General features: G+C 38.2%; 1 protein-coding gene across 1 annotated transcript in view; it reads left to right on the forward strand.

The window, feature by feature from the left end:
- Positions 1-17,017, forward strand: part of LOC106179862 (uncharacterized) — a 54,728-nt gene extending 37,711 nt beyond the window's left edge. The window contains exons 9-34 of the mRNA XM_013563651.2: positions 921-1,076; positions 1,398-1,586; positions 3,171-3,284; positions 4,158-4,268; positions 4,595-4,828; positions 5,008-5,118; positions 5,478-5,673; positions 5,972-6,117; positions 6,419-6,652; positions 6,985-7,140; positions 7,430-7,658; positions 7,995-8,196; positions 8,446-8,599; positions 8,879-9,522; positions 9,834-10,038; positions 10,283-10,470; positions 10,776-11,323; positions 11,802-11,950; positions 12,159-12,399; positions 12,679-12,790; positions 13,126-13,303; positions 13,514-13,696; positions 14,034-14,185; positions 14,566-14,713; positions 15,097-15,194; positions 15,450-17,017. Of these exons, the coding sequence (XP_013419105.1) occupies positions 921-1,076; positions 1,398-1,586; positions 3,171-3,284; positions 4,158-4,268; positions 4,595-4,828; positions 5,008-5,118; positions 5,478-5,673; positions 5,972-6,117; positions 6,419-6,652; positions 6,985-7,140; positions 7,430-7,658; positions 7,995-8,196; positions 8,446-8,599; positions 8,879-9,522; positions 9,834-10,038; positions 10,283-10,470; positions 10,776-11,323; positions 11,802-11,950; positions 12,159-12,399; positions 12,679-12,790; positions 13,126-13,303; positions 13,514-13,696; positions 14,034-14,185; positions 14,566-14,713; positions 15,097-15,194; positions 15,450-16,754 (6,383 nt within the window). The 3' untranslated portion in view covers positions 16,755-17,017. The remainder of the gene's footprint in view (positions 1-920; positions 1,077-1,397; positions 1,587-3,170; positions 3,285-4,157; positions 4,269-4,594; positions 4,829-5,007; positions 5,119-5,477; positions 5,674-5,971; positions 6,118-6,418; positions 6,653-6,984; positions 7,141-7,429; positions 7,659-7,994; positions 8,197-8,445; positions 8,600-8,878; positions 9,523-9,833; positions 10,039-10,282; positions 10,471-10,775; positions 11,324-11,801; positions 11,951-12,158; positions 12,400-12,678; positions 12,791-13,125; positions 13,304-13,513; positions 13,697-14,033; positions 14,186-14,565; positions 14,714-15,096; positions 15,195-15,449) is intronic.
- The last annotated feature ends 4,459 nt before the right edge of the window (positions 17,018-21,476 follow it).

The raw sequence follows: 21,476 nt of genomic DNA on the forward strand, positions 1-21,476 counted from the left end.
TGTGAGAGATGTTGCACTCAAGGCATCTAGCTCTAGGTACCCCTTTGTTTGAGCATGTTTAAACAGGGAATTTCCACTGTCATTCCTTTGAAGTTCTCATGCCAGAACATGTAAAACATAAATTTCGCCAATTGGGGAATTAGATTTTATGAATAACATGAGAACAGAGCAGAAGATATCAGTTGTTTTCTCAGGGGGGGTTACACACTCTGAAGAAAAAAAAACCTACAAATTGTAAAGTATGAGTATGTCCCATGCACTACCTTAATAATGCTTTATCCCCTCGTCTTCGTATTGTCTTAGCTTGTTTGTGGGAGGGCGAGACCATGCAAACTGTCAAGAATGCGACTGTTCCCACCATTCTTGTATAATTATCATAAACACAAAACTTTCTGATGGTACTTGTAAACAAACATATTCTAATCAAACTCTGTTTTACTGAGAATAACATGGAGCACATTGCAATAAAAAAAATTGGGCACAACATGCTACTGGCACAGCCTGGTTGTGTTTTGTTTGATGAGTATTTTATGGATTGTTTGATTGTTTTCCATATAAAAAAGGTAACCCATTGCAGGCACCATTAAATAAAAGTGAATTTTTTTCACTGTTAAAATATAGCAACATAAATTTATATTGGATATTTATGAATTTTGTAGACCATAAATAAGTATAAATATTGGTCTGTCTTCATGCCTTCAAGCATGTATTACTTTATAGTGTTGTATGTTTACATTATTATAATGTTTGAAGTGCCATCAGATGTTTATTGTCATTTGATAAACTTAAATAATGAAATTTTATTATCTATGATAATTTGAGCAGACACCTGTTTTCATATTGAAGAATGAATTAACTTACTTGTCGATATAAAAAATGTGAATATAATTACAATAGATTTGTTTTATTTTCTTTGCCAGGTCTACACTGTCATTTGAATGACTCTTGTTTAAGTAACCCGTGCAGTGCTGGAAGCAACTGTGACACATCGCCAATTGATGGCGGCCATATTTGTTCCTGTGAGCGAGGCTTTACAGGAACTAACTGTGAAGTGGATATAAATGAATGCAATGAAGGTAATGTACAGTGAACAAAGTAAAATTTTAAACATAAAGTGTTACATGTTGGATTTTCCTGGTATTTTGCATTTAAAATTGAATAAATTGAAATACATTGTTGTTGCAATGATAATGTCATAGTATTCATACTATTGCTCAAAGTCAACAATTTTACAACGTTTAAAAACTTTTTTCCTTTTGCGGAATTTACTCCAATATTGATCAAGATATACAGGTGATTATTTTTTAGATGAAACAATAATAAGGAATTGATTAACCCTTGAGAGCAATTCATCCCAGTTTCTGACTTGTTTGATTTTGACTTTTCTTTTATTCTAGGAGCCATGGATCTGTGTGAACATGGTGGCTCTTGTGTCAACACCCCAGGGTCATACTACTGCGACTGCCGCATAGGATACTCAGGACCGCGGTGTGAGGATAACATTAACGAGTGTGCTTCGAACCCGTGCCAAAATGATGGCACATGTCTGGATGAAGTGGGACATTTTCGCTGCTTGTGCATGCCTGGTGAGTAAAGAACTGAGTCCGTATTCAAGTTGAGATGAAAGGTGAAAAGTAACTTCTTTTTAATGGGTGACCTAAACGGGGGCAATAAGGTAATATCCTGTGGTAGAAAAAATAACAAATAGGGTAATATTCTGCAAGAGTGCTTTACTGTTTGATGGAAGAATAGAAGAACCCCCATACCTGTTAAAAAGGAGAAAAATAGGTAATGCTGACTTGTTTGAATAATCAACTTCACAATATTGAAGAGATTGGGACAAGGTATGGGTTGGCCACATTGCTATTTTCGAAGTGAAAAAATTCCATCCCAAAACGACTCACAGATTGTCTTGATTGGAACTGTATTGGTTCATTCCAATATTTTTTGTGAGAAAATATCACTCTCCTGTCTTTACTTCAAGAAAGACTGTGTGGTCACGAGTTCGGGAAAATTAGATCACTACATTTCCCTGTTATTCAACATTAAAGCATCGCCACCAATTTTCACCCTACGGTTGCCACAATTGAGTCCATATTTTGGGGGTTAATTTCCATCCAACTGAAAACAAGACATTACCATATTGCACTCTCAGTTAAATTAAAAGCAGGTATTTCTCAGCCCAAGATCTGTGGGAATGCGGTGTAAATATGTCCCTGATCATATATTGATAATGTAATGGGGAGATTGTGTGAGTAAAGTTTGGAAAGAGGAAGTAAGTGCAACTTGACCCTGTCGCCATTTTGTGGCCTGTCATACTGGTGCAAATCATCTTTGAGCTAAGCACATCGGAAAAGATACCTTCTCCAACTTTAATATATATCACATAGGAACAGCTTTCTTGTGGTACTTCATCGTTCCTAAATCCATCTTAAGTACGCAGCTACAAAAGCTTTAATCCTATCAAATTACCACTAGTGCCGAAACCCATTGTCATAACTTCCAGCTTCCTGGGGTGGCCCCGAGAACTCCCCAAATTTGCACCAAACTTTTAATTAGGTTAAAGAGAGGTGAGACACAATGGGACTTCCCAGGTTTTTTTAAAAAAAAGTCTGGACAATGCAGTTGATTATGGCGGTAATAAACACGTCAGAGATTGACGTTCATGAGGGACGACTACGGCTCACCGGAGTACATTTGCAGTACCAGGGTGATATTGGCAGTGGAGACCAGTTGGTTCTGTCCTATAGTACTGAGGTGTAATAAACTTCAAGTTGTAGGCTTTTTAATTGGCAATTTTATATTGCCCAACCCTGAAGGGGGACCGGTGCACAGTGGTTTGGTTTTTGTGGAATTCCTAAAAAAAAAAGCAATAAATATTTGCCAGAACAAAAGGGACAGTTAATCTTTTTTCCCCTTGGTGTCTAGATCCCCAACTGCTCATAGTCAGATAGGGAATTAATGTGATACAAGCTGTTATAAATGTAAAACTTCATTATTTTTAAAGCCCTAATCCCTTTAATATATAGTTTTCTTATGCATTTAATGAATTGATTGAAAGTTTTTCTGTTAAAGTTCATTGTATTACTTATGTCATCATCCACCTTTGATATTTAAACATTATGGTGATGTTTCAGTTTCATCACATTTTGAATTTCATCCAATTGCAGGTTACACAGGAACTCTCTGTGAGGCTGATATTGATGAGTGTCAAAGCAGCCCTTGCCAGAATCACGGCATTTGTGTTGATTCAATAGGTCAATACTCTTGCCAGTGTCAAGCAGGTCGGTATCAAACTATAAACAATTATGGCAATCAGTATATAGTTGCCTGGTTGAACAATAATGCACATACATATACACGTCCAATTTTCTTGTGTTAATTAGTCTCTCTCCAAATGCCTTTTAATCCTTATTAGTGAGTTTTAGCATGTATTTATGAGAAATGTTTTCCCTGCCCAAGCAACTGCAGGTTGATTGAACGTGGAGGGCAGTTGGCCAAAAAATCTCCTCGCATCATGTGAAGAATTGACCTACTGAGAATTATTTTCAGGGTGTTAAAAGGAACCAGTTAGTCATTCTGTTGATCTTATTTTGCTCGGCTTAGAACTTTTATTGATTTAACGTTTCTTTTTATTTCACCACATGGGGACAAGGTGAAAAACTTGATCTATGCTTTGACTGTACTGTTTTGGTGAATGTGTGGTTTCCCAGTAATTCGATGAACTAGAATCATTTCTATTCAACTTTGATCCCTTCTACAAGTGACTCTCTTTTCAGTGTTCACTCATTTTTATCTGCTTAGTCATTTTATTGGGCCACAAAACGGAACAAAAAACAGTGGTTAGATAACCATATGCTTCATTTGTAACAACAGAAATATTTCATTAGAAAGTTAAAGATACGAGTTCCATGGTTTAAATTTGGTTTATTTAAAACAGCAGCAATTATATGAACAGATAGTTGCTGTTTTTGGTGTGTTTTTTTTTTTTTTTTTTTCAAGAATTTGGAATGTTAAAAATAAAAATATAAAAAAGGAAGACACAACTCTTGGGAAATGTATTATCAGAATGTGTGTGCATGCATGTCGCTATGTATGCATGCCCACACATGCCTACACGTACCTGTTTCTCATCCAAACCTACTGTTTTTTTCCAGGCTTCTCGGGTCCACGTTGTCAAATTAACATTGATGACTGTGACAGCAACCCCTGCCGGTTTGGGACATGCGTGGACATGATCAACGGATATCTGTGTGACTGTACCAGAGGTACCGTGTTGTTCTTATGTCTTGTTCACTCCATTTGTACACTCGTTAAGAAATTTGTTAACCACCATGGCTTTGAATTCATGATTCAGAATAGGGTGGTTTTTGAATAAAGAATTTTGAATAAAAAACAACAGGCAGTCAGATTTTTATCATCTATATGTTTTATGTAGGTATTTCATCAGAGTTTTTAATGGTTGTAAGATGTATCATAATGAGTAACCTTTTCTTCATTATTAAATTGATGACATACTAGTAATTGAATACTGTTTTTCAAATATTATGTATGTTTGTAATAACCATTAATCCTGTCTTCTATTTATGATCAGGTTTTACTGGCAGAAACTGTGAATCTAACATAGACGACTGCGTGGGAATAAACTGTAACCATGGAGTGTGCGTGGACGGCTACGCCAGTTTTAACTGTAGATGTCACCCTGGGTACACTGGGAGATATTGTGAAAGTGAGATCAAGGAATGTAACAGTGCTCCATGTATGAACAACGGGACGTGTACCGACCTGATCCCTGGGTATTCGTGTCGCTGTCCCCTGGGGACTCAAGGTGATTTTTTGTTTTTTTTTGCATTTTTATACTGGTACTGAACTGAAGAGATATAGTTAAACACTAATCATTAGTTCCCATTTGCCACCGTTGCCCAAATGTCAAACAGGGAAAGTTTCTTATTCTCTCTCTGTCTCTATCTCAGCAAGTTATAATAAGAAGTAATGGTTTTATTGCAGGCAACAATTGTGAGGTGAACATCAATGAGTGTGCCAGCAACCCATGTCAGTACGGCTCCTGTGTAGACCAGCTGAATGGATACAGGTGTCAATGTAATCCTGGCTTTACAGGTAACAGGTTTTGTTTCATTGGATATATCTGCATTTAATGTATAAAATTTAGCTTTATTTACATGAAGATATTACATTAAGTTGGTTTGTTTTCTGTACCATGAAATATTTTATAGTTTTTTAAAGGACTGTGGGAAAAGATTTGTCAGACTTATTATGTTAAAGTAAAGCAGGTGAAAAAGAAAGAATGAATGTCAAATCCAGAAGTGTTAAATGTCAAAAGTGAATTTACAAAAAAATAATAATAATAATATATAAATAAATAAATAAATAAATAAATAAATAAATAAATAAATAAATAAATAAATAAATAAATAAAATACAGTGTGTTAATTTGAATTTTTCCATGTGAATTTTAGGCACCCACTGTGAAATCAACATTGATGAGTGCGCCTCCAACCCATGCCACAATAATGGCCGCTGCACTGACTTGATCAACGAATACACGTGCGAATGTCCACCTGGATACTACGACCTCAACTGTCTCTCCAATGTGAATGAGTGTGACAGTAACCCTTGCCTGAATGGAGGACGCTGTATTGATGGGGTGGACAGGTAATGGCTTGAACAGACCTCTCATCTTTTGCTGTAGGATATTGTTTTTTTTTTTTTTTTTCTTTTTTTTTTTCAATGCTAAGGACCAAAGAAAAATGACGGAGGAAAATTTGAAATTAAAAAGAACAACTGAAGGCTAATGTAGCTTGTTTTTGAAGTCCATAAACAGTTGATGCAGGAATGAAGTTGCAGAGAAGGGTGCCATAGAATTTGAAAAAGGACGGAGATTAAGCTTTTGAATACATCAGTATACACTCAAGTATCACCAACTTCACTCCATACTGTAATACATTTACAGGTTCAATTGTTCCTGTCCACGAGGATATGAAGGTTTCCGCTGCCAACAAGAGACCAATGAGTGTTTGTCTAATCCCTGCCAGCACAGTGGTTCCTGTATTGATAGACTGGGATATTACCAGTGCTCTTGTCAACCTGGCTATACAGGTAGGGCATGTTGTTGGATTGATTATTATTATTATTATTATTATTATTATTATTATTATTATTCTAAATTAATGTCAATTGAGTGGAATGTGGTATTAATCTGGCACATATTTCAGCTTATTTTTGTGTTAAAGCTTATTGAGGCGAAAATTATCAACCAGTTATTTATACTATTAGATTTCCTTTCTCTTGTATGATAAAAACATGCTTGACATCTTACAATGAAAAAACTTATTTCTTCTGTACAGATCTTTTTTTTTGAGTCATCGTAATGTTTAGCAACAAATCTCTCTTTCTGCAGGAGTGAACTGTGAGTCCAATATAGACGACTGCGCCAGCAACCCGTGCAGACACGGTGACTGTATTGACCAGGTGAACGCCTATCGCTGTGTGTGCAACCTGCCCTTCACAGGGAGGAACTGCGACGTTGAGATGAACCCGTGTCAGCCCAACCAGTGCCAGAATGGCGCCCCGTGTCAGGTGTCAGCTGACTACCAGGACTTTGCCTGCCAGTGTCTGGGGCTAGGGTACACAGGTAAGCTGGATGCACTGGCTTCATGTTACTTATCCAAGGGTTAATTTATAGTATTTTTCATTTCTCTTTTTAAAGTTTTGTTGAGCAACAGAAAGGACTAGTTTATTTTTGAGCAAGGGAAACGAAGCTGCTATTTAATCTGAATTACACTAAATTAGGAATTTATTGTCATGTTCTTACTTCTCTCCCAATGGGTTTATTATTATTTTACATTTCAATGTACATAAACTTTCAGTCCGTCTCTTTTTGTATTTTTGGTTGTGGTTATATGTGAACATTATTTTTATCCAGAAGTATAAGCCAAGACATAATATCCTTTCCTAATTTTCTAGGACGGTTCTGCGAACAGGACATAGACGAGTGTGCCTTGGTGGCACCCTGTGCTAATGGCGCCACCTGTAAAAACACCAACGGTTCCTATGCCTGTATTTGTACCACTGGTTTTGAGGGCAGACACTGTGCCGTCAACAGAGATGACTGTGCACATGGTAGATAATTTTACATTTTCCACTAAAACTTGTTTTTATTGATGTGCTTTAAAATCTTTTATTTCATAAGAAGATATGTAGTTTTTGCCTTTCTTATAAAGAAGAGTCTCTTATTATCTCCATATTAGTCATAGTTTTTGTTTGAGACATTAGCTGAAAAGTGTCAATAGGAATTCTTTCCAATGTTTCTGTGCAGTTATAATTTTGCAAGCAGCAACTGTATTGAAAAACCTTTTGTAACCCCATGAATTGTCAGTGCTCTAGTAAAACAACTGAATTTTTTTTCCAGATCCATGTCAAAATGGTGGAACATGTCGCGATGAAATTGGTGGATACACCTGCATGTGCGTCAGTGGGTTTGGTGGCCATCACTGCCAAGAGGACGTGAACGAGTGTCTGTCAAACCCGTGCCAGAATGGTGCTACGTGCACAGACTACGTGAATTCGTACACGTGCAGATGTCAGCCTGGTTTTAGTGGAGTGCATTGTCAGATCAATGATAATGACTGTACTTCAAGGTTAGCCATTAGACCACCAAACACTGTCACTTTATTCTTTCAAGAAGTGCTTTGTTAGAACATTCTCTTGTAAAAATTTGTACCGTCTTCATAGACAAAGTTTGAAGAAGTTTTGTTTAATATTGACTCATGTTATCAGAGAAAAAGAATTATTGGATAATGCACATGTTTTACAGAAAGTTTTCAAAAATAAAATTGTTCTGGCTACCATCAGAATCTTTCTTCTGTTTTGATGTGATAAATTGAGGATTTTTGTGAATGATACATTACATTTCAATACTAGATTTAAAAGATCTCTCAAAAATATACATTTATATTGGATTTCTCTCATTTCAGTTCCTGCCTGTATGGAGGCACTTGCATAGACCTGGTGAACTCTTTCCGCTGTCACTGTGCACCAGGGTACACAGGGTCTAACTGCCAGCATAAGATCAATGCCTGTGAGTCCCAACCATGTCTGAACAGTGGGACCTGCTCCCTGGTTGCTGGCTCATACAAGTGTCATTGTCCCTATGGTTATACTGGACCACAGTGTGAGGTAAGGGAACTGTCACATTATGTATTTTAAGTTTTTAACTCCATATTCTCCATCTCTTTTTCAGTTTGAAGGCTATGGACTTCATAAAGATACTTAAGAAAGAGAATATTTGACTTATCTTAAGTTACTCACAAGATTTGACTTCAAGTGCAGCATTCTTACTTGAGTAATGAGGTTTAATATGATAAATCAGTTTGTTGTTTTAAGTACATAGAGGAACTCTTATTCATTCTTGTTGTGGTATTTCAGAGCTTTGTGGATTGGTGCAGTCTTGGACCATGTCAAAACGGCGCCACCTGTGAGCAGATAGGGAATCGCTACCAGTGTCTGTGTAAAGCATGGTGGACAGGGCGTTACTGTGACGTGGGCCTCGTGTCCTGTGCGGTGGCGGCCAACACCAAAGGTAGGACAGCACACAGGAATTGAGTTTGATTTTTGATGGCTAAATTTTTTTCCTTGTCTCTTGAGCATATTACTAATTACTTCTTAAAAAATTTTCATAGTGACTTTTATTGTAAGTAAAAATGAATATGTATATACATGAGTTTTTCAGATTTGTATGAAATGATTTAAGTTTCTTTCACAAAAAGTAACAGTGAAGAAGTAATCTGTGTTCATGTGCTTCATTTATATAAATATATATAAGGTGTAATATACAGATTGGATGATTTCACTTTCATAGGCGTCTCCCTGAGCAATCTGTGTGCTCATGGCGGAACATGCCGGGATGTTGGAAACTCCCACGTGTGCGACTGCCATCCAGGTTACACTGGGAGTTACTGCGAGACTGAGATCAACGAGTGTGAGTCCGTCCCGTGCCAGAATGGCGGTACATGCATAGATGGTATAGGCACGTACAGGTGTCAGTGCGCCGCGGGCTACAATGGCAGCCAATGTCAGACAGACATAAATGAATGCCTTCCAAAGCCCTGTTACAATGGCGGTACGTGTCATGACCTTCCCCATGGTTTCCACTGTGCCTGCCGACCTGGGACGCTGGGGAAACTGTGTGAGATTAACGTCGTGGATTGTTACAGTGGGGCGTGTCACAACAACGGGACATGCATTGACCGTGTTGGGGGATTCGAATGCCGCTGTCCACCAGGATTTGTTGGCGATCGTTGCGAAGGGGACGTGAACGAGTGCCTGTCTGATCCTTGCCTGTCACCAGGGTCACAGGATTGTATCCAGTTGGTTAATGATTATCGCTGTGACTGTAACCCCGGCTGGACGGGCCGCCACTGTGAAACCTTGCAGGACTTCTGCAGTTCTAATCCCTGCCAAAACAATGCTGCTTGTGCTGGTTCTGTTTGTATCTGTCAACAGGTAAGAACATTTTTCTTGCTATAATGAATGCTTTTAGGAGCAAAGTATTTTAGAGATAATACCACCTTAGGAGATTCCGTGAAAATGGTTGATATAAACAGAGGAATAAATGTGAGGTAGCATGTTATGTATGGAAACATTAAAAATGGTGTTCAGCCTGTTTTGTTGTCACAAAAAGAGAACATTTCTTGAAAGTTTTTCAGTGCAGTATATATCGAAAATGGCAGTTAAAAATCTGTATTTATGGAATACTTGTCTGAGGCTTATTAACATCTGTAGACATCTTTTGACTCTTGTGTGTTTGTTTCTAGGGTTACTCTGGCACATACTGTGAATTCCACCATGTCCAGTGTGCAAGTTCTCCATGCCAGAACGGCGGCAGGTGTATTCCTAATGCACAGAGTTACACCTGTGAATGTCCGCCAAACTTTGTAGGCGGAGGATGTGAGGTGGACATTAGAAATGAATGTGATTCCAATCCATGCAGAAACAATGGATCCTGTCTCGATAAAGATGGTAAGGGAGAGTTTAGAACACTGTTTTTAATGGGAAGAAAATGTTTAAGGAAGATAAACTAAAAGTCATGGAACTGACATTATCAATTGTAGATGGTGTCCTAATCTTAGCTGACCATTATTTATTGTAAGTTGTGTTTGGTTGAACATTGAAAATTAAGTGGAACCATTTCTTGCACTTTTGTACTACTAGTTATAATAAGTATTGAAAATGATTAACATCGAATTCACTTCCTTTGCACCAGGCTTCTACCAGTGTGACTGTCCACCCTCGTACCGGGGCACCAACTGCCAGGTGTTTGACCCCAATGCCCCTGGTGGTATCGGAGAGCCCGTGGGGCCGGACTTCACCACTCTTAGTCCACTGGACATTCTGAGACTGGAGTGCAAAAAACTGGACTGCGACAACAAGGCGGGCAATGGGAAATGTGATGTAAGAGAAAATGTGCTCAAAACATATTGGATTTTTGAATGAAAATTTTTGGAAAAAATTAGTCCAATTTGTGTTGCTTAAAGTGTAATAAGAAAAAGGTTCTCAACATTCGAAGCTAATGGTTTTTCTGCCTGTTCTCTGCTCACTTTTTGGTGATCTTGGTGAGCAAGTGACTAACACACAAAACAGACTTGGTTGAAAGTCCCTTAGAATGGTTCAAGTTGCCATGAAGCCTTGTGTAGATTATAAGCAGATCTCTTTTGATACTGTGTGATAATCACAAGATTTTGTTCATATTATTTCAGGAGGAGTGTAACAAATATGCCTGTGGTTATGACGGTAAAGACTGCTTCGGTGTCTCACCTTGGCAAAACTGCACTGTAGTCAAAGATGACACATTTTGCTACCAGCTTTTCAACAACAGCATTTGTGACGAGCAGTGTAACACGCCAGAGTGCCTCTTTGATGGTTTCGACTGTGAGCCTCGTCTTGGAGAGTGCAACCCCATTTTCGATCCGTACTGTAGGAATCACTATGCGAACGGACACTGCGACAGAGGCTGCAATACGGAGGAATGCAACTGGGATGGAGACGATTGTCTTGGAGATGTGCCCTTGCAAACTGCTGATGGTGTCTTGGTCCTCATTGTCCGTGTGCCACCGGATGTTTTCAGGAATAAGTCTGTGGACTTCCTACGTAATCTTGGCAGACTTCTTCGCGCTGTGGTCAAAGTAAAGAAGGATGCAAACGGGGCGGACATGATTTATCCTTGGCACCCCGAAACCAATGAGGTCAGGGTGAAGAGATTTGTCAAAGATATCCTACGAAGATTTAGAAGAAATGATGATGAATGGTAAGAATTAAGTTTTAATGGTGTCTCTCTTCTCATAATGTGTCTTAAAAAGTTTGACGGGTAATGCAAATAAAAGGGATTTAGCCATTTTATACAACAGATATCAGTATGATCATAGGAAATGGGGAGATGATTGTTGAATGTTAAAGTCATAGTCATGGTCTATTCAAACTGATGTTATTAATGTACAAGATAATAACAAATAGAACTTACATGCATTCCAATCAGAATATTAACCACATTTTGATGGTTTTAAAGAATTGAATTATTCAAACAGTAATGGGGTTTTTCTAACTATCGGAGGATTTTTGACTTTTTGGAAGCCAAAAGTATCGATGCTAAGATCGATGCTGAGGGCCTCTTGAGACCCTTATCATATTTTCAGACTTTTTCACGTAGTGGCAGTCTCATCACTGTTAAAAGTCACTGGTTCCATGTTTGTTGTACAATAGAATTTTATGGGATTTTTTTCTAACAGGACCAAAGTGTACTTGGTGGTTGACTTGACCAAGTGTATAGAGCTTCAGCAAGAATGCCTTGGGACAGCTGACACTGTGGCCCAGTTCATAGCCGCTGCCATTAAGAATAATAATTGGAAACCTTCTTTAGACATATCCAAAGTCTCAAGTAAGTTATGATCTTGGTATTTTCAGGTTTTTAAATTTTTATTTTGTGTATGTGTAAGAAAAGGTTAATTTTGGTTTGTTTTGCCATTCCACTGATTTACGTGCTCATATTGCTGAATTGTAGTTTATCAAAATTAAGGTAATTCCATCAGGTGATATTAAACCCTTGTAAACAAGACAAGCATAAACAAATGCGCTTTATCTTTAAGGTGAAGATGGAACAACGGACGTTACACCATCAACTCCAATCAATGTAGCCTATATCGTCATTGGTGCTGTCAGTATCCTAGTGGTTGCTCTTCTCCTCGGTGTACTCATAACAACGACACGGAAACGCAAGATTGCACGTGGAGTGACCTGGTTCCCCGAAGGTTTCTTTGCGACTGCCAGCCACAAGAATTCACGGAAGGGTTCCAAGACTAGAAAAGGACCAGATGGGCAGGAGATGAAGTAGGTTTTTGCATAAAAGATTTTCATATGCAGTTGCTATAACACTGTGACATCTTGTGTTGCACAGCACAAAGCAGTTGAATTGTTTGAGTTATTATCAAACTTATTCAGCTTTTTGTAAATGTTGACTGTTGCAGTTTTTTGTCATGTAAAAATTCATGTTGAACACAAAAAATTTTGTACGGAACATAAAAGATTATCAGATTATGACTTCAACTTCATCAGGTCGAAAGAGACAATGAAGAACAGAAAAAAATAAAGTAAAATTTACTTTTCCAGGAACTTCAATGGTGGTCATTGTGATGGTCAAGTGCCCCTGGACGTTACTGACAATGGTTCCCCAGATGCATGGAGTGACGATGAACCTCCAATGAAACAAAAGAAAATGAAGGTAAAAAAAAAGAAATGTTTCATCTTTATCAACCTAGCGGGGTACAATAACACTGGGAGTAACTGAGCATCTGCTGTTTTTGTTGCCATTTGTCTCAAAACATTTAGAAATTTTTTTATGAGAAGTAGATTTGAAAAGGGTGTTCAAAAAAGGGGTTAAGCATTAAAAATTAACAGCATTGAGAAGTTATGAGGATTAAGTTTAAATTCAAAATATTTGCCTAGGGAAGCAGTTGTCACATGGTAAAAGATTCAACCTTAATTGGGAAGATATTCTCTACAATGAAATAATTGATAAACAAAATGTCATAATAATAATAATAATTGTCACTCCAGATGGACCAACAGGGAGATGCCCAGGTCCATGGAGAAGACTTTGACGAGATGGACACCAGGCAGTGGACACAGCAACACTTGGACGCGGCCAATGTTCACAACCCGTCCATTCTGGCCCTCACACCACCGCAAGGTGACGAACATTACGACACCAAGAATGTGGACATTAAAGGACCAGGTGAGATCATAGGACACTTTGAATTTGATATGAAACCCCTAAAATGAAAATTAACAATATTTTGGCTTTTGCATCTCCAAAGTTAACTTTACTTTGTTGACCATTATTCTGTCACATCTAATTTGATCATGATGTATGATGGATGACCTTTCATTCTAAAAAAAAAAGAGCTCAAACTTGTATTTAAATTATATTTGTCTCTCACTTAAGATGGCCTAACGCCTTTGATGGTGGCGGCAATCCGAGGGAATGGTCTAGAGTTTGATGATGAAAGCAGCGGTTCTGGGTCAGGGTCAGGGTCAGCCGAGGGTGGTGAAGATGAAGGCGTGGGCAATGTCATATCTGATCTACTGATGCAGGGAGCTGCCATTAACATGCAGACTGACAGGACTGGTGAGTAGAAGCAATTAAATTGATGCTCCCAGACAGGTTAAAAGTTTTTGTGAAAATACTTTACTACTTATATAACTGTGTTTATGGCATATTCTTTAATATGGTAGGACTTGAATATGCTGTTTTTATTTGATGAAATACATTAATAAGTGGGTAAAATTGACTTACAGTTAGATTACAGCTTACCCAGTTTCACCATTATTCTTCTACATCAATGTGGGGTTATATTAAACATAATGCCACAATATATCATTAATAAGTGCTCAATTTCCAAACTTCTTGGTCTTCTGCCCACCTGACCTTACTGTATTCATACACTCATGTATCTGTTCACCAGGTGAGACAGCGCTCCACTTAGCTGCACGAAATGCACGTGCTGATGCAGCAAAACGACTGCTGGATGCGGGTGCCGACCCTAACACGCAGGACAACACTGGCAGAACCCCTCTCCACACTGCAGTGGCTGCCGATGCTAGCGGAGTCTTCCAGGTATAAAAACACACATAATATTTTGAAATACTTGTCTTCAGCCAGTATTATTGCCAATGTGAATCAGGTTTAAGTTTTGATTCCTGTGAGTTGAATATTAACTCAGTCAAATTTGAAATGGTAAAAGGGTTCAGTATATATTTCAGTAGTTTGTCTCATTTCACTCTCAGGAAAAAATGTATGTTATTAACCAATAGGAAAAATCGATTTAGAAACGGATAATGAACATTTCAATCACAGATTTAATCACTTACTGAATTATATTGAAAAAAAATGGTAAAGTAATGAACATGTCAAGAGTTATAACATGTCCAGAACACACCAAGAATTATTATTTGACTGTGAATAACGATAAATCATTTGATTGTATTTACATTTAGATTTTGCTGAGGAACCGTGCGACCAATCTTAACGCCCGCATGCATGATGGTACCACCCCCCTGATCTTGGCAGTGAGACTGGCAGTGGAGGGAATGGTAGAGGAACTGATGAATGCTGAGGCAGATGTTAACTCTACTGATGAATATGGTGAGTCTATCAGACATGAATTTTTTCCCACAAAATCATGGGATTTCAATATTTCTAATTCAGTGATGATTGGATGTATTGGGAACCCCTGCAGATGAAGTTTTAACCCCTCAGTTTAGTGTATAAAGTTAACTTTGGGTTACTTATCCTTTAAAAAATTGTTTTTAAAAGTTAAGTGTATGATGTATTTATTTATGATGCAACTGGATTTATATGTAATATCTTTTGTTTACAAAAATATAAAATGTTACACTTGAATCTGTATATTCAATATGATCAAAGAAAATGTCTACTAAAGAAGAACTTCCAATAGTGAGTGCACCTTTGCCTTTTACTTGTTATTGTATATCTGTAAATATATTTTTTGCTTTCTCTGTATCTAGGTAAGACAGCCTTACACTGGGCTGCAGCAGTCAATAATGTGGATGCCACCATGGTACTTATGCAGAATGGGGCGAATAGAGACGCCCAGGATAACAAGGTATTTACACAAGGCATCATCTGTATTTAGATTAATACAAGTCATCGTCTGAAAAGATGAACTTCAAAGGTTCTATGTATGATACATGTGAAAAAATATTATGGTATGATTTGAGTTGACAGTGAATTTGTGAGCAAAGATCTTTTTATTTGTATTACATATGTCAAGTATTGCTGTAAAGTAGGTTGAAATTTAATTCCATCTGTATGTAACCGTCAAACTTTCTGTCAATAAATTTATGTGTTATCTTTACAGGAGCAAACACCGCTGTTTCTGGCAGCAAAGGAAGGAAGTTTGGAAGCAGCAAGGATTCTTTTGGATAACTTTGCAAATCGCGACATCACCGACCACATGGATCGCCTTCCACGAGAGATAGCCGAGGAGAGAATGCACCACGATATAGTGCAGTTACTTGATAGCTATGGGGTGGGCAGCCCCATGATGGCCAACGGCATGGCCACATCCCCACATATGCAAAATCCACACCAGCAGTTTATGACCCCTAACGGTCACTCAAAGAAGTCCAAGAGCAAGCGGTCACGGCAAAACAGCACCGGTAGTAGTAATCACAATAATATTCACAAGGGACCCATCTCTCCCGATGGGGCTGACAGAACTGTGGCCAATAAGCCTCCCAGGTCACGGAAAAAGAAAACCAACAGCCAGAGTAAAAACTCACAACCCAGGAATCTCTCCAGTAGTACAGATTCCTCCCCTCACCACTCCCTGGGTTCACCAGGCAGCTTTAACGAGCTTACTCAGACTTTCACTGACTCATGCAATGGGCATCTATCTATGGCCCAGCAAGGCATGCATGCTCTAGAGGACATGCATCCGTCGTGTGCATTACAAACGGGGTACGACGACCCGATGATATCTGGGTACAGTCACACGAGCCCGCACCATCTTGGTGGAGGAGGAGGAGGGCCGGATTCAAATCATTTGGAGTTGTGGGAGCAGTCACAACAACAGCAAATGTCACAGCAACAACAACAGCAGCAGCAGCAGGCCCAGCGCTTGCCTTCCACTGGTTCACAAGGCAGTTTATCCTCCATGTCGCCGCCTCTGTCCCACGGGAGTCCCCCCAGCGTGACGTCCCCTGTGAAGAAAAGCTTCCCAACCTCTCCCATGCATCAGCTAGCCATGCAGCAGAGCCTCCGCATGCAGGCCAGTCCCCCCAATTACTACAACGGCAGTGAGTGCAGTCCACACAGTAGTCCACACAATTACTACAACAGCGACTGCAGTTATGGCAACAACGTTCCCCAGCAGCAGACTGCGACGGGATATCGCATTAACGTCGGGATCGGTCAGTACCCGACTCCTCCCTCCCATCACAGCCAGATGAGCACAGAGTCGACGCCTCAGCGAATTGCACAGGTGGCGCTACCCGAGCACTACTTGACACCGTCCCCCGACTCTCCTGGCCAATGGTCAAGTTCCTCCCCTCACTCGGCACACTCTGATTGGTCAGAAGGGATGAGCAGTCCCGGGCAGCCTGGCATGGCGCTACGCAATAGCAGTGGAAGGCCACACTCGACAGAAGGCATTTATATTTAATATATCAAGATGTGTGTCTTCATCTGAAAACTTCCTTTTTTTGTGTGTTTTTAGAGACAACTTGTTACACTTCATGATAAGTGCAAATATGGAATGGATATCACCTATGATATGTTTGAAATGTTTTGTACCTCACTGGGGTAGCTTATTGCCATTCACGAGAAAAAAGATTTAGGATGGATTAACTAAATCCATATGGACCAATTATATTATAGTGCATTCCAAGTTAATTAATTTGTGGACCATTGCAAAAAAAAAAGAAACGATATACTACATGGAATGATGTGTATTTTGAGGGAAAGCAGACGGATATGAGGCATTCTACTTTCAGTGTTAACTTAAATGAACTAACTTCTTGTTTTTATCATTAAGGGTAGTTTTTGTTCACCATCACTGAGCCAAGATGCAATTTTGTATATAGGTAACTGTTTTTCAAGCTCTTCAACAGATTCTGAAAGGCAAAGCATGGCTAGTAGTACTTAGGTCATTGCAATAAGTTCTTCTTGGACCACAGGGTGTTACTCTAGAGATTACTTAAAGATGTGCTTTTTTTGTAATGGGGAAAAAAGTTGAACCTAAGATTGCTTGGTCAGAAGTGCTTAATTTGAGAAATGGCAAAGAATAAGATATTTTTGTAAATTAAGTATATACCTAACAGATCATGTTGGATTTAATAGAACTCGGTTCTTTATATTGTGTAAGTACTCAAAATGTGTTTTGCCATTTTAAAAAGAGGAGCTGTACATATAAATGCGGAAAGTATTCAAAAGTAGCCAGATGTGCACTTGCAATGAATTTGTGTACAGCTGCAATGATTAATGGTTGTAAATAAAAAAAGATTAGGTCTAGTCTTGTAATAAAAGTGCAGCAGTTATATTTTTACATGCTCTTAGCATTGTCACAAGGTATTTTATATAATTCATGTAATTTAGAAATAATTGTAAGTTGAGAGGAATTATTGAGCATAGCAGTTGCGTTACTTGTTAAGATATGTTTTTTTTTTTTTTTTTTTTTTTTTTTTTTTTACAGTAAGTGCCTATACTGTAACTGCCAAATTTTGCTTATTTTAACAGGGAGATGACTTTCATTTATTTATTTTTTCAAATACTGCTTTGTATTTATTTTTCAAAAACTGCGAACTCCCAAATTTCAGTTTCCCAAATTATGTAATTGAAATTGGCATATAACTTTTTAGTCACTGAATTCCAAATCCAAATTGAACCTTTTTAAATCCTTTGGTGCAAATGAAAACCTATGCATTTTGTTTTACTGTAGTTTCTGCCAACGAAGTGTATCCTTGAATTTTATGATTTTTCCCAAGGATAGATATATCTGTGCAATTTCAGTCAAATTATATTTTATTCTTATGGTTAACATCATGGTTTAACTGTAAGAAAAGCATTTCTTTTGTATGGAAACAACGAATGATTTTCAACTTCAGGTGTCTCTTGGCCAATTTTGTTGCATGCTCTGCATTTTGTCTAGTAGCATTGACCAACAGATGTTCATGGGAGTTCCTGAACAAATATTTTACATTGCTGCATTTAGTAAGACCTTGTCTGATACTATTATAAGACTTCATTGACTTCACCTTGACATGCATTTACATCTACAGTCAAGTCAATAGCACATTTTCTTAAACATTTGTTTCACCCAGAACTTCAACTTCGGCCATGGATGCATAGTTAGCATTACAATGAATCTATTTATTTCATTAAGCTAAATTTGTGTGGAAGTAAATGCATTTAAACTCCCCAAAGGGTATAAAATACTATCGTGCCATTTGGAAATACTTTTAGCTTGCAGCGTACCATACTATGCATTTCAATGCACAATGCATTCATTTTTAGGTGTAAATAAGTAATATATTCTTAACTTTAAGTGGACCAATTTAGATATTATTATGATTATTATTTATGTTATGCTTGTGTAATTTAGCGAAAGTAGTTATTGTAAATTGTTTTTAGAATGAAACATTTTATTTAGTCGCCACCAGTGATGATATTATTCCTCTTAGTATTATATTATTGTAATATTTCATAAGGAGAAGCGAGGATAAACTGTAAAAACACTGCAATATATTGTATTTACTCCTCTTTTCACTTATATTCTTTACGTTCACATTTTGTGCCTTTTACGTTGCAAAAGGAAGTTGTAATTACGCGGGCTCACGAGAGGTGGAGCCACATGTTGGACTTCTGTGTAGTTTGTATTTAGAGTAAGGGTCACAGTATTTATAACGAAATAAAGTTCACAACAAAAAAAACTGTTTTTGTGAAGTCTATTTAAACTCGTCTATTTTATTTGAAATCATTTGAAGTGCTCTAAAAGACAATAAAACGGTTATTGTGCAAAGTAGCGTTATATTAAACTGATGCCCAAGATGAGTTCGAAATGATCCGTTGGGCTCAACTGCAACTCGCCTCGTGTGACGTAGACCGCGAATTCGACACGGCGTGTCTGTGTTGGGGCCTGTTTTACAGAAAAAAAGCTTAACTCTATTTTCTATATTTTAGTCTACTGTCACTCACAGTTTAACCAATTGTTGTCCACTTGAATGAGGTCGAGCATACTGTACCGTTTTACCAAATGTGTAGGCCTACGTAAGAAATGACTAAAGTTTTAGACCGATAATTCAGCAAGGAGGCACATGATTTACGTCACCTTTTTAGTGTTGAAGACTGTTTATTCTGATTTTAACAATAGCAAATCCAAGAAAGAAGGGGGTAACATGGACAGGAAGTTGACGAGAGGGGCATTTTCCTTTGTATAAACAAATGTTATTCTTATAATTTAGGTTGTCACTGAACACGCGCTGAAGATTTATCATGATTGGATAGAAATCAAAAAGTAACTACCTGACTGTTTGCTACCTGATGATGTCGTACTATGATATCGATTTTTACATAGTTGTCTTTATTGCCTTTAGACTACTTGAAAGGTAACGACGCAGGGGCGGATCCAGGATTGTTTGAAGGGGGATACGGTTTTTAGGTTTGACCGGCCGCGAATGCGTAGCCAACCCTCGCCCGCCACCCCCCACCCCCACCCCCCTGGCGTGGGGTTCGGGGCACGCTGAAGGGCCCCGAAATTTTTTGGTATTTTAGAGGGTGAACGATGCCATTTGGTACGGTTTAGAACCATGATTCAGCTAGCCAAAATTCTAATTTCAAGGAGAGACCATTGGTGAGATTTTTTTCAGAAATCGAAGGGGGGGGGGGGGGGGGGGTCAGGACCTTTGGACCCCCCCCCCCCCCTCTAAATCCGCCACTGCGTCGGTCTCTCCCTTAGCGGGCAACAATGAAACACTCATGACGTTATCAAAATGAAATGTTTCGTAATTTTTATTTTAATTATTTAATCTGTCAGAAAAAGTTGTATTAGAGGCTTCATGGTAAAAGAAACGATGCATGAACTCTCGGTCGCTTTATTTCAATGAGCAGGAAAAACTTAAGTCTGTCACGTACCAGTGGACATGCTTATTTTTATATGCAGTATTTTCTTTGACAGAACAAACTAATATCTATGGTTCTAAAAAATTCTCACTCTTCCTACTAGTAGTACTACCTTGTCTGTTTTATATTTTTTAGCTTGGTGAAAAACGCGTGCGTAGGTTTTTCTATATGCGTCATGGTACGACCTCGGAGCGAGTGGATGTCACACAAACCTTTGTTCCGAGTGACGTTGTTATGCCCTGTCTCGTAATAGATTTTTTTGCATATTTTTATATGTAAATTGTAAGTCGAGAAACAGAGTCAAGAAAAATTATGTAACCATTCATATATGGCTTTTATAGTAGGAAGGAGTTGTCCTGTAATCATAATTTAGAAGCTGTTTGCGACGACCAGGAAAAAAAACGATTTAGTGATAGAACACTCATTTTCCCATTGATTTGAATGAGGACCAGTGCGTAATTTTGCATTTCAACTTGGCATAGTTCTCTTATTATTATTATTATTATTATTGAAAATTTTTGTATATCTCTTCTAACATTTTTTTAATCGAACGTCGACCTACCATAACTACGGATTACTACAACGGCAATGATTGAACCTATAGCTGATTTAAACTGCAGAGAATAACCATATAATGGTAAGCTGAAACAATGGTGTATACCTAAATAAATTCTATCCAGGCGTCAGTTTGTTATTATTTCACCTTCACGTTTGATCTTGGACGAATAAACTGACCTGATCGGCCGTTAATTGGTTGGCTGCTAGCCTGTTTGCAGGAGGCCACAATAGCATTTTGCGGTCTGCCAGGAACATTTGGTTTGTTTTACGTGTACATCAGACGGGTATTCATATTCCAAATGTCAAAATATCTTGCATATACTTGCCCTTTATCTTTTTTATTTGTTTGGAGAAGTGTGTTATATGCTGTGTACTTTATAAGTATTATAGGATAAATATTCGCAAAGAAGGCAATTTTTTGAAACTGAAGTCAATGAGATTGCTTTTTCATTCTGGCTACCATACTATCTAAATTATTTGCAAGGAAAGAAGCTTTGTCAAAGTGTTTCCTACAGATAGAAAGGCAAAGGTAAGACATAGCATGGCAGTTATGTTCAAAGCTGATTCGCCTGCATTCATTCCACAGTATAGTGTCGTCGCCATCTCGGGATTCAGAGCTTTGGGAATAACTCTAATTTACGCTCATCCGTCATCATTAAATTCTAAACCATAATCTGTTTAATGCGTCGTGACTGTGACGTTTTTACCA

Source organism: Lingula anatina, chromosome 3 (assembly GCF_051362555.1).
Source record: "Lingula anatina isolate TDL-2025a chromosome 3, LinAna3.0, whole genome shotgun sequence".
Taxonomy (NCBI): domain Eukaryota; kingdom Metazoa; phylum Brachiopoda; class Lingulata; order Lingulida; family Lingulidae; genus Lingula; species Lingula anatina.